This window comes from Nothoprocta perdicaria, unplaced genomic scaffold (genome assembly GCF_003342845.1).
Source record: "Nothoprocta perdicaria isolate Ctin4 unplaced genomic scaffold, notPer1 scaffold_61, whole genome shotgun sequence".
Taxonomy (NCBI): Eukaryota; Metazoa; Chordata; class Aves; order Tinamiformes; family Tinamidae; genus Nothoprocta; species Nothoprocta perdicaria.
In genome coordinates, this window is record NW_020455877.1 from 1,451,654 (window position 1) to 1,467,999 (window position 16,346).

Below are 16,346 nucleotides of genomic sequence, written 5' to 3' on the forward strand. Positions count from 1 at the left end.
AAGCTGAAGCATAAGAAGTTCCGTCTCCAGGTGAGGAGCAACTTCTTTACTGTGAGGGTAACAGAGCAGTGGAACAGGCTGCCCAGGGAGGTTGTGGAGTCTCCTACTCTGGAGGTCTTCAAAACCCGCCTGGATGCCGCCCTGTGCCACATGCTCTAGGTGTGCCTGCTTGAGCAGGAAGGTTGGACTAGATGATCTGTAGAGGTCCCTTCCAACCTTAAATATTCTGTGATTCTGTGATTCTGTGAAATCTCTTGTATTCTTGTACTCAGGACATAAGAGTAGGGCAATTATGCAGGTCTCTTCTCTTTTGTCTGCATTGAGGATTGTGGAAGGGGTTGGGTTTGAAGGATACTGCAATTGGTGTTCAGAGGCTGTCAAATATCATCCACTAGCTACCCATTCAGCATGAGTTAGTGCCATCATTATTAACCACCAGCATAGCAGAGAGACTTGTTTATGATCACACATACTCCCGGATTTTTTTTTTTTTTTTTTTTTTTTTTCTGGAGGGGTGAAGGAAGTTATTGCACTTGACTGGTGTTATGAGATAACTGAAATGATTATGAGTTAACCTCAGTAATCCTGAAGTAAAGGGTACTCCTTTAATATGTTGTACAAAATGATAATCTTTTTACAAAGACACTTTTATGAGGCCTAACAGTAATTGGAGAGTGAATTTCTGATTTTAACAATTTGTAACATTAAGTAAGAGTTATTACTAACATTTCAGATGTGTCCACATAGACTAACAGTGTGGCTAGTTCCTAGAAAAGCGATTAACAAGGATCAGCTTTTCACTGCAGCATACTGCAGAATAGTTGCTTCTCTGGAAAAGTAAATAGTTGCTCTGAAAGAGTTGTTCCAAAAAGTAAATATTGTTCTAAATTAGACTTCTTGTAGAAATCTAAAGCATGTAGGAATTTCAAAATATTTTTGGCAATATTTTGATCTTAGAGGTGAATTCCAATGTCTTTACTGAGGTCTAGTTTTGTTGCTTCAGAGTACTAGTAAACTGTTAATACTGAGTTGAAATAGTTCCAAGTTGAAATAGTTCCAATAATTCCAAAAGAAGAATGTTATCTACTTAAGAAACTATATTGCTTAAACCAAGTAATACTGTTTTAATAAGTGAACCTTGAATCAAGAAACTTTTGATTATGTCACATAGTGTGGATTGCATTAATTATATGGGGTAGTTATAAGTCCCCATAAGGTAACATCTAAGTTCAGTGCTGAAATATGTTTTGTACTTAGAAGCAGAAGGATAATTCTGGAGATGCTAAGACCCTTGAATAATTTTTATCAGAGACACCACTACAAGAATCCTTCCTCTCTATCCCTCCCTGGAATTAATAGCCTGATGACCAGTTGACTCTATTTATAAATTTGAAGCAGTAATTTTTTTTTTTCCTAAATGTAGTTTATAGATTTTGGCAGAATGATCTTGAGTATTCACTGTATCTCTAGGGCTGATGTCCTCTTTTGTCCCCCTTGCTGGACGTAGAAAGAGCACATCCACTTACTAGTGACTACTGCTGCTAATCAAGTGCTTTCATTAACAAAGAAACCTTCTTGTTAACAAGTTAAGGTTAGCTTTCCATGCCATGGACCTAAAGATTAGCAATACTGCTTTAGCTCATTTGTTAGCAGGCAATTAATGAACAATTGATCAAGCTTGTTTTAAAGATTTTTCTTTAAGAAAAGAGATAAGAATTCAGCCCAAATTGAGAGATACAGATTGCCTGTTGAAACTGGTAGAAGCACTTGTATGAGAGAGGATTTCTTCTACACGTAAGAATATTCAGATTCATATCTGAGTTGGCACACCTATATAGCATAGCCTGATGTGGTAGGTCGAAGGAAAAGATTTTGTCTACTTTTCTGTCTCTTCCTAACAGACTTTGATTAATTGCTCAAGCAATGGCTTCTAATTTGGAAGATAAATTAATTTCTTATGACCCAAACTGTTTTAATATGTTTTCTTTTTTGTTTGACCCAAACTGTTTTAATATGTTTTCTCTTTTGTTGTTGTTTTTGTTGTTCTATGTTAGAAAGCGTTTTTGGAAATAATCTTTTATTTGGTAAATGAGATCCAAGCATCCTAATGCGTGGAAGGGTGGCATATATCTGAATATGGTTATAACTATAGCAAGCAAATATTATATCATGAATGCAGAAAGGCACTTGAGTGTTTTCCAAGACATTTTGCAGATCTGAATAGCAAAGACATAGGTGACTGAGAAAATCTTGTATATCTTGCCAAATTGAGATGTATCCATGGAGAAGAGAAAAAGCTAGGAAAGCAGTCCTTCATTGCCTTTAGTACTGAGATAATGAACATATGCACAGAAAGACCTGTTCCCAAGCTCCACTGGATTCACTATGCCTCTACAGACCTTGCTGGCTCTGGTTAAGCAGATTCTTATCTCATATAATTAACAAGGAAGGTATGAGCCTAGGAGGGAGGAAGAAAGAAAAAAAAAAATCTCCCTGTGAGAGGAGAGCATTTGCTCATGGGCTGTTGTTCCTTAGGAGGCTTGTGGCCAGTGATGGCCTTGATCATTCGACTTCTGTCTGAGTGATCCTACTTTGTAGACTAACATGAAAAAGCAAGGATGAGATGCTGAAAGGTATAATAGCCATACTTTAAGATAGCTTTTTCCAAATGTAAGATTATGTAGAGGCAGAGGCTAGAGAGCTGAAAGCCTTTGAAAAGTCCTTGATCCAAAAATAACACATATTTCAAATTAGGTGCGAAAAAATCATTATAAGAAGCAGAACTTGAGCACCTTCCAAAATGTCTTTTTCTTCCTTAATGGAAAACTCATTTTTATGGGGTTTTATTCATTGCTATGTGTTTTTCTTTTAAAACTACTGTACATCAGTTGAAGTTTGGTTAACGCTTAATTATTCATTCTTTTCAGTTTTCGCTTGGTTTAAGGATAGATGTCATTAGGGAAATGGCTTCCTTTTTTTTTTTTTCTTTTTGCATTTGACTTTTGATATCTGCTGTTACTACTTTGTAAAAATACAGTCACTTGATATTAGCCATCTTCTATTTTTGACTTAACACGGAATGTGATATCCTGTAAGAACGGCTGTGGGAAACTTGTAAAAAGCTGCCTGTTGTGAGTCACTTAGTGCTAATGAAATAAGTGGTAAAATAGCAGCTCATCATGGTACATGTATAATAATAATTCTACAGTAAAATATCCTTTATAATCTAAAGCTGAAGAAATTACTTTCCCAACAACCACCATGTTAAACTCAGTAAAGATTACCAACTGCGCTTTAATAAAACAGAAATGTTGCCATGTTAATTTAGTAATTCCAAAGGTGTAAATATTAAGGTTCTGTCAAGTGGTGCTTGCTGCATTTGTACAATACCTAAATGAATGATCATATTAATTAATGAAGTAAAATTACAGTTTTACTGCATGTAAGGCAACCTGTAATGCAGTGTTGTTCTCAGGTCTGAGCTTTCTGCTAAGCGCAACCTAGACCTAAAGAGCAAACTCAGAATATGGACTGTTCAGTTGCCTTCCCTTCATTCCTTTTGGAATAGGTGACTCTCAATTGTTTGACTGTACATACAACAGCTCATCATCCCTGTTTAGGTAAATGGTAGCTATGATGGCAGAAAGAGAGCTTTTCTGCCTGCAAGAGCACACAGGGGAGTTTTCATTAAGTAATTGAGTAACTGAGGCATTTTTGAATAAAATGTAGATCACATCTTTGGGCAATTCTCAGGAACTCATGCTGGGGTGGAAAAAAAAATAGCACAAAAATCAAGATCTCAGTCAACTGTTTAGGAAGAAGAATAGCAGAGAAGCAGCCATACTTTCTTCACACTGGTATTATAAAACATAATTTATTGAAAAATTGCAGAAAGCAGTCTCCCAGTAAAATGCTTTCCCTTCATAGGGCAGCAGGTAGATCTGCACATCTCTGCCATGACCATTTTATCTGAAATAGTTACAAATGGAATTACAGAGGGAAAAGAAATTGATATAGTAATTTAACTCTGTTTTACTTTCCTGGCTTATTCTCATCAGTTTGCTCACCAATTTTCTGTCATTTCCTTTTGAATTGCTTCTTGTTACTGAATTTTGTCAATGCCTGGAGTTATGGGAATATAGCTTGTATTTGTGTGCACAACCTAGAAGAATCTGAAAATCTGCTAATTGTCATAAAGTTTAGATTATTTGATTTTTGAAATCAATCAGAGATTTGATTCTCAAATCAGAGCTTATTCTCTTCTTGTGATATGCAGTTAAAATGGTAGTACAGTTTTGTATGGGCTATTTTATTTTATTATATTTTCCTTGAAGAAGTGAAGGTCGAAGTAGGGCAGTTTCTTAAATGTCAGCCTTCTTAGAGACTAGGGCTATTGTTTTTTGAGGACTGAGTTGCACTGTCCCATTTTCACTATTCATATGAATAGTGAAACATCTTCTTCAAATATTGCAGTTATTACTGGTCATATCTACTGCATTTTTTCCTATTTTTACTAACTTTTATTTATTTATTTTACGGAATTGAAATACAGAGCAAAGCAACAAATAAAGCCTTGGGCAATTTTAAAAATTCTTTTTCCAAGCTATACAGTCTGAAGTATTATTTGCCCTTTTTTCTGTCAGTTCATGTTCGCATATTCTGTTGCAGGTCAGTTCCTCCTAGAAGAATCCCGCCTGATAGAAGCAGCTGAAATGGCAAAGAAAGCAGCTGAACTAGATAATACAGAATTTGATGTTGTTTTCAATGCAGCCCATATGCTCAGGTTAGTGCTTTTACATCTGTCTTATTTGATTTTCTCCTTTCTTTTTAGGGAAGTTTTTACAGTCTTTGCTTACACAGGGTTTTTTAAACCCCGGTGTCTGTTTAGAATAGTTCATTAGTAATAGCAAGGTAAAAAGAAATGGAGTTAAACTTCTGCACAATTTAGCACTGTGAATTTTAATTTTCTGTGTGTTAACTCATAATTTATTACCTTGGAAATTTCTGTTCTTCACACAGAAGTAATCCTTTGTGCTTGCATATGAGAAAAGTGTCTGAAGAACCTTTTGCAAGATTTATTTTCACTTGATTTTTAAAGATTTAGGGCGCATAGCAATTGCAAATAGGAAAGAGCAATTCTGGTCTGGCTTTTACTAGATAATATTGAAAGTATTGATTTTTTTTTTTTTTTATTAACATGAGTTAGAAGACTATGATAATTAGAAACCTAAATAGTCTCAAGCTAACGATAACTTTGAGGCACAGGGGCAATTAATGGTATTGTCAGAATCTATGATTTAAAATGTAGTCTTCTGTTCTCTTATCTGAAGAGAATAAAATTGTAGGCTATTTACTTTTGAAGCTGTCGCACCTGGATATTCAGTAAAATTAAGCTTCTGCCTGAGCAGTATCATTAAACCCACATTACAATAATAGGTATCCACAATGCTTACTCCCAAGATAACTATCTAATTATTATCTATTGTATGCTTAACACGTATGAGAACACTTGATTTCATTTAGGTTATATCTATATTTAGAAAATACTTGAAAATGGAATAAAAAATATACTTCATTAGCACAAAGCTTTTCTTGGAATTGTTTCTCTAATGAAGATCTCTTGCTTGGCTGTTTATACTTTTAGCTTTTAGGGTAGAAAATAACGGGAAAAGAAAATGGTATTAAAAATAAGGTGGAATCAGCTTCCGCTGAGTGACCTAGGTTTCTATACTAGGATTTTGAAATAAGCCCTAAAGTACCCTTTGAGAAACAAGTCTTACATTAGAAAAGAAGCCAAGACAAAAGGTTCACAGGTAGACATTATGTCAACCTCCAAGAGATATATGAATTATTTAAAGGATTCCTCCTTTTCACCTGATTATATTCTAAACATTATCTCCTCAAAATAGAATTCATTAAATTCAAACATTTATGTTAATGAATCAAATTCATAGAAATAAGCATAGCAAATTAGGCATGAAAGCCTCAATCCAGGAGGGTGTAGAGTGCTAGACTCCTATGGGTTTCACTGGTGAGAAGTGGAAGATGGTTTAATTGTGTACAGTTGTGTAATGTTTCTATTTTTAAAGTGTGCTGGAGTAGATGTAGCAAAAAAGTTGATCAATACTGTTTTGAAACCAAGTTTAACATCTCTCGCTTACTCTGTGACCACTGAGTGAAGTATGTCGGATCTTGAAGGCACATGTATTTATGTCTATGCATATGAGTATTGTTTATTCACTCCTGGAGCTGGATCTGTGCTACTCTATGTGTATCAGTCCCAGGTTCCCTAATTGATGTGGCTGGGATTTAGGAGGCTTTGACCAGCATTGAGCTCAGTGATTCTGAGTTGCATTCTCTATTTTATTTTAACTATAGGCATGAATCAAAACCTTAAAATACAAAGAAACAGCTCCCTAGAAAGAAAAAAAAATGCTATTGGTGTAGTTTAGCTAGTACTCCCTTAAGATTCTCTGTTGGTCTAATTTTTCATTTGAATACTTAATTTTCTTTATGAGGGATCCTAATGTCTTCCTAACATGCTCTTGGAGTCTCAACTTGTTTCAATGATTTAGCAAGAGTCTGGGTGGCAAAGCTAAGTTCAGTGCTGCCAAGTATTTGCTGAAGACCACATGTGTAATGATCTGGCCATTTGTTGCTGAAAAACTATGATCCTAAACAAAGATCCTGGCTAGTGTTTCTGCCTGACTTTGTTCACTGTTTTATTTTGCAATTTATTCAACATATTCTTTGTGTAATAGCCACTGGACAAACAGCGTGTATATTCTTATGTTAGTACAGAGCAGCTATAAATCCCTCATAAGTTTGTGGGACTTCAAATGAAGCTGATTTTTCAGGATATTTAGACTGGAGGAGAACTGAGATGATTCTCAAAGGAAACCAGATATACAGGGTACAAATAAAAAAAAAAAAAAAAGGAAGGGAGTAGTCAGACTGGCGTAGAGTGATACAGCTAGAGCTTGTGGTATGGGTGGTGCTAAATAAAGATGCTAAAAATGCTAAATGAAAGGCTGAAATTATTAAATATAGTAGTTTAATGTGGGCATGAAGAGTTCTAAAAAACACTTAGCAAGTAAGAATTTTGAATGGTCTGCACACCTATAAGAAAGAAAAAAAAAATCACATGACAATAGTTACTAAGCCACTGAAATGAGTTCACTGTGGCGAGAGAGAAGGGATAAATTTTTAAGATATGTTGTGGATTAAGAAGAGACAGAAATTGAAATTGATCCGGATGATGAGCAAGGTGTCCAAAATGACAGGGAGGTAATAACAGCAAAGATTTTTTTGAGCAATTTCTAACAATTCTTTCAGTCCAAATATTCTACCAAGTGACATACTGATGAATTAGAAAGGTGACATTTTTGACTCCTATCATATTCCCATTTCCACCATTACCCCTAGGAGTATCACAAGATTTAGAAATGTGCAGATATTACTTCAGAATTGCAGACAAAGCCTGCAGAACTGGCTTTATAACTGCTTGAGAACCATCACAGCCTGTTTCCAAGTATGATTTATTTTTATACTCTAGTGCCAAAATATCTTTTATTCCTTTACTCTCTAATCAAAGCTTTTAAATTAAAATTCAGTCTAAATAAATATTCATAGTTTTGAAGAGTTTTGAAAAAAGCACGTATTGTGTTTCTTATTCTTTTTTTTTTTTCTTTAAGTTTGCAACAGAATTGCTAAGTGTGTCGAAAAGCAATAGCTGGGTTTATAGATAGCCTGTTCTTAGTTTAGCAGGCGCAGGAAACAGACTTCTGCTCCTTAGGTCAGATCCTCCAACGCTGTTTACGTCCTGTCTTTGTGACAAATCTGGCAGCTGAATTCAAGAAAAAGTAAAAAAAAAAAAAGGAAAAAAAGGTTTAGTTCAGCTTGCCTCATTAAGGGACCCTCGCAACCCTAATTACACAAACATGGTTATTAAGTTTTTGCACTGCTGACTGCTGTTGAAGGCTGATAACACAATGTCTGATGAATCGAATCATCAGCAATAGGAGCAAGATGTGGAATGAATGTAATTAATTTCTTTGCAACCGTCTGGTAACTTTTAGCTTTCACAGTACTCATTGGTAAAAGTTGCCTTTTTTTGAAGCATATTTGATTTTCAAACAGCTTCATTCAAGGGTCATGTTGCTGTTCAAGTGCTTCTTCTTAAAACAATAGCAGGCTGTGTGTGTGTGTGCTACTTTTGCAGTATTTGTTCTGTTCTTGTTTATAGCCTCAGTTTTTGAAGCCTTTCAGGAAAGCAACTTGCATTTTAATGGAATGTAGGGAAATATTTGAATTGAAGTATTTGAAATACTTAATGGTGGCTGTAGTTTTAGTGACTAAGAGGAATTCCATGTTAGGAGTGCTAATTTTCACTGAAATTTCTTCTGATCTAAGGTGTGATTACTTTTATAATGAGGCCTGGCAATGCAGTGGGATCCCTGCACTAATTACAGCAAAAGAGCTTAACATTGTCTCCAAATGAGAAGCAGCATAAGAAGGGGAGCTTGGCTTAAAAGCACATTTTGTAGGAATAATTGGGTTCATCCCACTTTGGTAAGACAATGGGTTGCTCTGGGCAACACTCATATTTCATGAAGTTATTGCACATTTATTGGCTATTTGAAAGGAGAAACTTAAACTAGAGCCATACTACATAGCATGGCCTTTATTTTCCCTTGAATTTCTCCTGGAGCACTGGGACTTTCTAAATTTCATTGTCCATTTAAATATGCAATGTGATCACTGACTCTCATAGGCATAATTTCACCCTATGTTATTGCCTATGTAATTTAATTCATTCTTTAGCTATTATATATGTGTTTAAATGAATACATGCGTGTATATACACATAGTAGTCTGTATACAAATTTATTACTGTTATAGAACAGAAATGAGGGCTAAGAATGATGTGTGGGATGATTATGGGTAGTTGTGACTCAAAATTTTCCATTAAGAATCAAAGCTCTGTATTTTAAAGTAGATCCTTCTAGATCATAAATGTCTTTTTCCTAGCTAGACAGACATCCATGATTTCACTTAAAAATCAGAAAAAGGAAGGCTGAAGCTTTAGACCAATATGTTCCATTCCAATACATGTATTTTGATACATTTATGTATCAAAAACAGGCAACATTGTTTTTCTATTAAAGCAATGTTTTCTAGTGATCAATATAAATTTGAAATGAATCAAATTTGAATTTAATTTGAGTGTCAATAGAACCTACGAGGTGTGTTGTACGTCTGGAGCCTCACTTCTGGGGATATGAGAAAACAAAGTGAGGAGATATTTTTGCCTTTTATAATAAGATTAAAAGCTAGGTGTTAAACTGTGGAAATCAGATGTGTTTTCAAGGTCAGTCTTCATGAAAAATTTTAGGAAAAAGGTTGAAACACAAGTCATAAACATGAAAAGGACTGTATCTTCCCAACTTCTCCTTACTTCCTTTCCTCCTCTTCTATCACCATTATTTTATCTGATGTTTTACTCTGATATGAATTATATTTCCTTTAGTAGTGACCTTCCTTGGTTTTACATTGATCCAGAGTCCTTTACTGCTTCGTGGCATAGGGTTACTGCAATTTCCTACCTCTGTGCCTTTTATTTTTCTCAAGGGAAAGCCATTCCTAGACTTAACATAATGAATTTCTAGTTTCAATTTCTAGTGAAAATATGAACCTGAATTTTGCTGCATCTTAAATAAAGAAATTGTTCCTGAACACCTCAGTAATGGAAGTTGCGTTTTCCTGACCAGTTTAGTGTGGTTTGCAATCATGTATATAACCCGTTTTTAATAGCTAACTATACATTCAAACTGATTTTAACTTGGAAATGATTTCTGCAAGTTACAAGATGTATTTATGGGGAAGAAAAGACACAATGTATTTCCACTGGATGAAAAGGGGACAGGATTTTAATTTGTTCCATGTTCATGTGCCAACATGTACCTTTTTTTTGGAGGTGAAGCGTGTCTTGTGTGTCTCTGCCTTCTGGATAAGACAGCCTGCGTATGTACAGAATTGCACTGCATTTAGAAATACTTTATTTACTGACAGTTCAAAAAAAGAAGGGAAAAAGGGCTCTATGGCATGTTTAGTATTATGCCTTTTATTAGGTCCTTAAATTCAGAAGTTTGAGTTTTGTTTTGTTTTTATTGTGGTTATTCAGTAGTTTCAGGTGCTGCTAATGCTCAGCAGGAGTGATTCAAAAGCATGTTAAATGAATATTTTTAGATATTCAGTCATTTCTAATGGCTTGAGCCACTGAGTTGAATACATGTGCAAAATAATGACTGAGATTTTTTTCTGCTATTATTATTTTTTTAAATGACTTAATAACTTCAGAGTAGAAAAAAAAGACCTTTTTTTCTTTTCCCTTTGTGTGATTCAGTAATATGATAATAACAGGGGAAACATGGCCTGATGGGTAGTCCTGGTTGGCTGTTCCTATCCGTTTACCATCTCTTCATGACATTTATGCGATTAACTGAATCACATAACAAAATGAAACATTGGAAGCATTCTAGCAAGATGCAGACAAAAGGAGGGGCTAATGAGAAGAGATAAAAAAGGACCTGGTGAAACAAAAAAAAATGTTTTACTTCCTTTAGCAACATAGTGTATTTTAATTTGGAGGTATTAAGCCTGACAGAATGAAGAAAAATTCTCCCAGATTTTAAACTCCTGGGAGAGTGTAATTGGCTTCTGTAATAATACGGAGAAGGAAAATGTGGGCTGAGAGTGGTCATACACCCAAAAGCCATCCCACTCCCCTGGCTAAGAGAGGTGTAAACTGAAATACCCTCTTAGTTTGATGTGATTAGATGTTGAAATCTGAACTTCTTCCAAATGAATTCTCTGAATCATGGAAACTCATTTTTGAGAAATCATTTTATTCACTGCATTTATTTCTTTGAATGCTAGTGTTCTTGGGGAGGAACAAAGACATAAACTACACTATTTCTTGACCCACTGCTTCACAATAAATTGTTAAAGTATGACAAGTGTAACAAAAACTGGGCCAGATTTTCCTCTGGCCGTGGTCAGGGACTTGCATGTCTCCAGTTTTGCCTCAGATGAGTATGTGGTCTTTTACATTTCTGTCCAGTGTCTACTAGTACCATTTCATAACTGAATAAGAAATAAAGTGTGGAAAGAGGATTTTGTTAGAGATAATGGATATTCTGAACTACAAGAGTTTAGGTTGGTATACTTTGTGCATATTAGGTTAATATCCTTAAATAGTGGTAATGGCAGAGTAATTGTGGAGTTTTTATATTATTCTTACATATGCTTTTTTTTAAACTGAATAAAAATGAACTGCTTTTTTTTTCTCCTGTCCTGTTAGACAAGCCAGTCTCAATGAAGAAGCTGAGAAGTATTACAAAATGGCAGCAGCATTACGACCTAATGTAAGTACTTTACTAATGCTATCCATTACTTAAATTGATGAACTTGCTGCAGTGCTGAACCCTTCGTGCTGAGGAGGAACTTGCAGCTGCCCTGTTTGCTCGTTCACTCTGTGCTCTCTGTGTTCTTTTAAAGAGTAATTTGGGGGTCGTTAGATACAGCCATTCATTTGTCACACCAATCACTATACTTTCTGATCATAGTGCAATAGTCTAGCAACAGGTTCAATTTTACTAACATGCTTCAAAAAGATCTATAGTTTCAGGTATATTTATCTGCATTTAAAAATGTTTTGGAAAGGTAGTTGTAGCATTAGCTCTATTAAGTAATAAGGAGAGAGTGAAATTCTATTTAATGATCCATTTTAAATAATACATATATCTCTTTTCCTGCATGATGAAGTTCTGGCAAATATTGTTCTTCAGCAAGCTTAAAAGACCTCAGATATATTTTACTGGATGCAGTTGACAACAGCTTATCCTTTGAAATGGAAGTGCATAGGACTATGTGAGAGATATTTTTCATGAAAATCCAGATAACAATATAATTTAAAAAAATAATAATTTATTCAAATGAAATTAGAAAGAACTTTCACATCACCTGTAAAAAAAGATCAAAAATATATATTTCACTTTTATCATCTTCAACATAAAGCTTCTCGTCTTCAAGCTTTTCTAACTTTAACTCTCTAGCTAAGCACAATATATATAGAGTTCATGACTTATTTATAAATATTTTTTTAATGATGCAGAGTGGGTAAGATGTATCCAGTGTTCACTGAACTTGTCTGGAATACAAATCAAAGGATAAATTATGACATATCCCATACACTTTTGTTGTTTTCTTTTTATTAAGTGTCAAATTTATTGTAATCATTTCAGAGTGGAAAGAAAAGAAATCACTCAAAAAACAGATTTCCTAGGCAGTGAGTAATAGGGAGTGGTAACACAGAAGTTCCCAACCTTCCTTGCAAAGGAGGATGGAATATAAATAGGCTGGACATAGCAAAATGCTGTACACTTAATAGCTACCTCTGTACTGATAAATTAAATGTTCCCAGGACTGTTTTCTAGCATTAAGCCAACTGGCTTAATGGTCAGGGAGGCTGCAAAGGTCCTGAAACATTCCTTACTAACAACTAAGTTTGTTATTTTGGATATAACCTGTATATCTTGGTACTGTTTTGTGAATATGAAGGATCAGCAAAATTATCTAAGTCAAGATGCTAAAGAAATCTCTTTATTTCAAGGAAGATGAGGATTATGTCTTGATTTTTGTGTGTCTCTTAATGAGGTGAAAACATTTGTTTTGTAGTTGTGTCAAAATCTGAGATTTATGAATGGGTTGTAAGGTACAGCTATACAGATACATGATGCTCCATACTTCTGTGTGTACCTGTTTGATATTATTTGCTAAGAAATCTGCTCCCAAATTCCCCCCATTCAGTGAGAATACAGTGGCAGTTCTGAAGTCCTCTGATATATGCAGTGGGTTATACAGTTCTTAGAACAATTGTTTGGTAAAACTGTTTGTTTAGCCGGAATAATTCTTCTTATGCTCCTTGAAGATCATAAGGTGAGCATGACCTGTTGATGTTGGTGAACTTTGAATCGGCATCTGGAGTAAACCAACATTTTCTGCTTTTCTTCCATATATAAATGTATAAATATATATATATATGTTTTTTCTGCATTTCTTGAGTCGCTTCTCAAAATGCAAAGTTGAAGACTTACTTTTCTGTCACCTACTCTTCATTCTCTATACTAAGAAATGTACATTATTTATTTCTCCTTCTTTAGGATTCAACCAATGCATACGTCCTGAGAGATTTTCAACTAGTTCAGCCTAAAATAAAACTCAGGTTTCAACTTTCTTGTATTCATTTCAATATAAATATTACATGTCATGTGTTATTGCTAATACCTCTTCTATAAAATAACACCCTGAGGGGCAGTGAGAGGTGCTAATAATGCTACAAACTGTTCAATCTTCTACTGATTGTTAGGGAATTCAGGTGCTCACCTGAGCCTTCAGGTTGCTTCCATTATTCATAACAATCTTGTCCTCAGCATGCCCACTTTTACCTCCCTTTCTCCAGTCTTTCAAGTGTTCCTCTTGGTTTTGGAGTGAAATCTTGCCTCTCACCTGAGCCCCAAGGCAAAAGCCCTTTGGATGCAGAAGCTGCCGCACTGAAACTTTCTACAGTCATTTCCAATTTAAATGTCCTCCTTTCTCTGGGACTATCTGCTTGTCAGCTGTGACCCTGAGGGCCCAGCATATCTTAGGAGCTTCACCTTGGATGTGCCCGGGGTCCCTCCTGGGGCTAAGCTGCTCTCATGGAGCTCATGGAAATGGAGCTGCTATATGTCAAAGGGTGCCAGGTCTAATTGACTTCGATGTGATATGCTTGCTTATTTTAACATACACGACAGGGAAATTTCAAAGCCTGAGATAGAATGAGCTGAGACTTGAGATTTTGGTATACTTGTAACTAAGGAGACTGAACAATTCAGGCTAAAATAAAACAAACAGAAAAGAAGTGTTTAATTACAGAAGAAATGCAACTCTGAAAGTTGTATTCTGAAAAATACAAATCATTGTTTTTGAAAAGCAAAACAACAGGATCATATTTTCACAGTATTGTTTCATCATTGAATTAATTGTTAATTCTGAAAAGTGCTGGAAGTACTGTTTATTATCTTTGCGAAAAGGTTTATTATATCAAGTAAAGTATTTGCAAATAATATGTGCCCAGCAAAGGAGCAATCAATTACAGCTCAGGGGAACTAAAATATATATCTGCTCCTTGGACACCATCTTCCCATCTTGGATGCAGTTTTGATCTTCACCTTCATTCTGCAGAGGGTAAAAGAATTATTACTCTTTGGTACAATAGAAGCAGCATCTAAAATATAGCATGGGCATAAAGAAAAGACAAATCTGGCTAGTATTATTCCAGCTTTGGATCTAGCTGTTCTCTTTATCATGTTCGAGACTGGCCTTATTTGTGATAGAGATGTATTTAGCCTTAGAGTATTTTCTAGTCAAATTTCAGAAGAGCAGAACTTTTTGTAGAATATAGTGCTTCTGTGCAAATGAGAGTTGTTTTTCTTAAAGTTCATTGAAGAAGTGGATATTCTTCAGGTTATGTTTACCTATTTTCAAATGAGTAAGAGTTAACACAGAGCTAGCTTCCCAGGGAAAGCTAAGGGGAAGAGAAGAAACCAAGAAGCGTTTTGGGGTGAGGGTGTTTTGAGAGCTTATGAATCATTTATTTCAGGACTCTCCTCCACCAACTCTCAGTAATTTAGAGGTATTACCTTGCCCCTCGGTCTTTCTGAATACTTCCTAAAAATTGCATTCCCACTGGGCGTGTATTCTGGGCTGGAAACAAAATCATTTAGAGCCTTCTCAGTGAGAAACACATATGTGTTAATTCTAGCAGGTTCTCTTGGACGTGCTTTAATTGCAGTAAAGCAGCCTGGCTTAACAAATGCCACTGAGTGAAGAAAGTGAAAGCATAAGTTTCCTGGACAAAAAGACATTTTTACAGTAATTATTCTGAGTGGGAATACTGCTGAGAAAAGTCTGTATTCAGAGAAAGTTTTTAGATGCCCTACTTCTTGTAATGCTGGCAAAGCAGGAAATTGTTTGAACATGTTGTTAGGCCCTCCAAAATGTGCTTTAAGCTCCTTTTGTTGTGGAAAAATCAGTCATCCAGAAAGTTTCTTTAAAACTACCTTTCTGTACAAGAATGTCAGATATTGATTTAAGCTTCAACATTTATTCAGCTTTTAAGGCATTACTTCTGTAATCGTACAGCATTTCTAATTTTTTAAGTCTGAACTTGAAATAGCTGATCCTTAAAAAGTGGCTCTAGAACCACCACATATGGCCGATAGATCTTGAGAAGAAAGGGTACTTTGAAGAGTGACCTCAAGGGTATTAAATGAAAGAAAGCCCACCAGATCCTTAAGACTTTGAGCCACCACCTTGAGCTGATTGGCTTAGAAGCATTCCTCATGGAGATGCCATGACCTGAAAGCCACTACCCTCCCAACCACATATTAGTGCTGCTTACAATCCGGAGCTCCTGACAGCTTTAAGCCCCATGTCATCGGCACATTGTCAGATACAGCTGTTTCCACTCTACCACTTCAAAAGAGCTTGATTAAATGTCTTACTGTAACAACATACAAAAAGACACACACATAGAATGAGGGGGAGAAGAAAAATGTACCTATAAGCAAAGTAAATATAATTTCCACTGGATGGTTTAATCATGATGTGAGGGACTAAATCATTCCTTGACTTGAAGGTCTATGTAATCAGTTAACACAATATCATATTAAAAAGCAGTTTCTAGAAGAGTGTCTTTTTTCTTTTTTTTCCTCAAATTGTGGAATAGAGATTTAATGACAAAGGCTCCAGGCTTGCAACAAACTCTACGTAGAACCATCTTAACAGTTGAAAGAAGAATGGTAGTTATTTCCAGGTAGTTGGCTATATTTTTATAGCCATCACATCAATAACATGCTTTCAATACCTCCAAATGGCGAATGTTTAGAATTTATGTTTTTATTTGTGGCAAGACCTCTAAAGGACAGAAAATTTACTTTCTATAGTACATATATTTTTTTTAAAAAAAGGAAATAGATGTTGGACTTAATCAAGATTTTCTTTATTTTGTAGTTTTTCCATATGTGTTTCAGTAACAAATTTCTGTCTTTGACTTCTCCTAAATGCTTAGTAATTCTTTCACTCTGCTTGACCAGCCTAGGAGTAAGTGTGAGGGAGATGTCTTTAACGCACTTTGCCAGCATTGTTAAAGGCATGTCCTTTCTTTGCCAAGGTCAATTTTTATAAAACTTCAAACAGCTCCTGCTGTGTTAGTTCTGCTGCTAATGGTAGAAATGAATTGT

General features: G+C 35.3%; 1 protein-coding gene across 1 annotated transcript in view; it reads left to right on the forward strand.

Moving 5' to 3' along the window:
• TMTC2 (transmembrane and tetratricopeptide repeat containing 2) overlaps positions 1-16,346 on the forward strand; it is a 136,226-nt gene that overhangs the window by 104,009 nt on the left and 15,871 nt on the right. The window contains exons 9-10 of the mRNA XM_026049730.1: positions 4,669-4,783; positions 11,363-11,426. Of these exons, the coding sequence (XP_025905515.1) occupies positions 4,669-4,783; positions 11,363-11,426 (179 nt within the window). The remainder of the gene's footprint in view (positions 1-4,668; positions 4,784-11,362; positions 11,427-16,346) is intronic.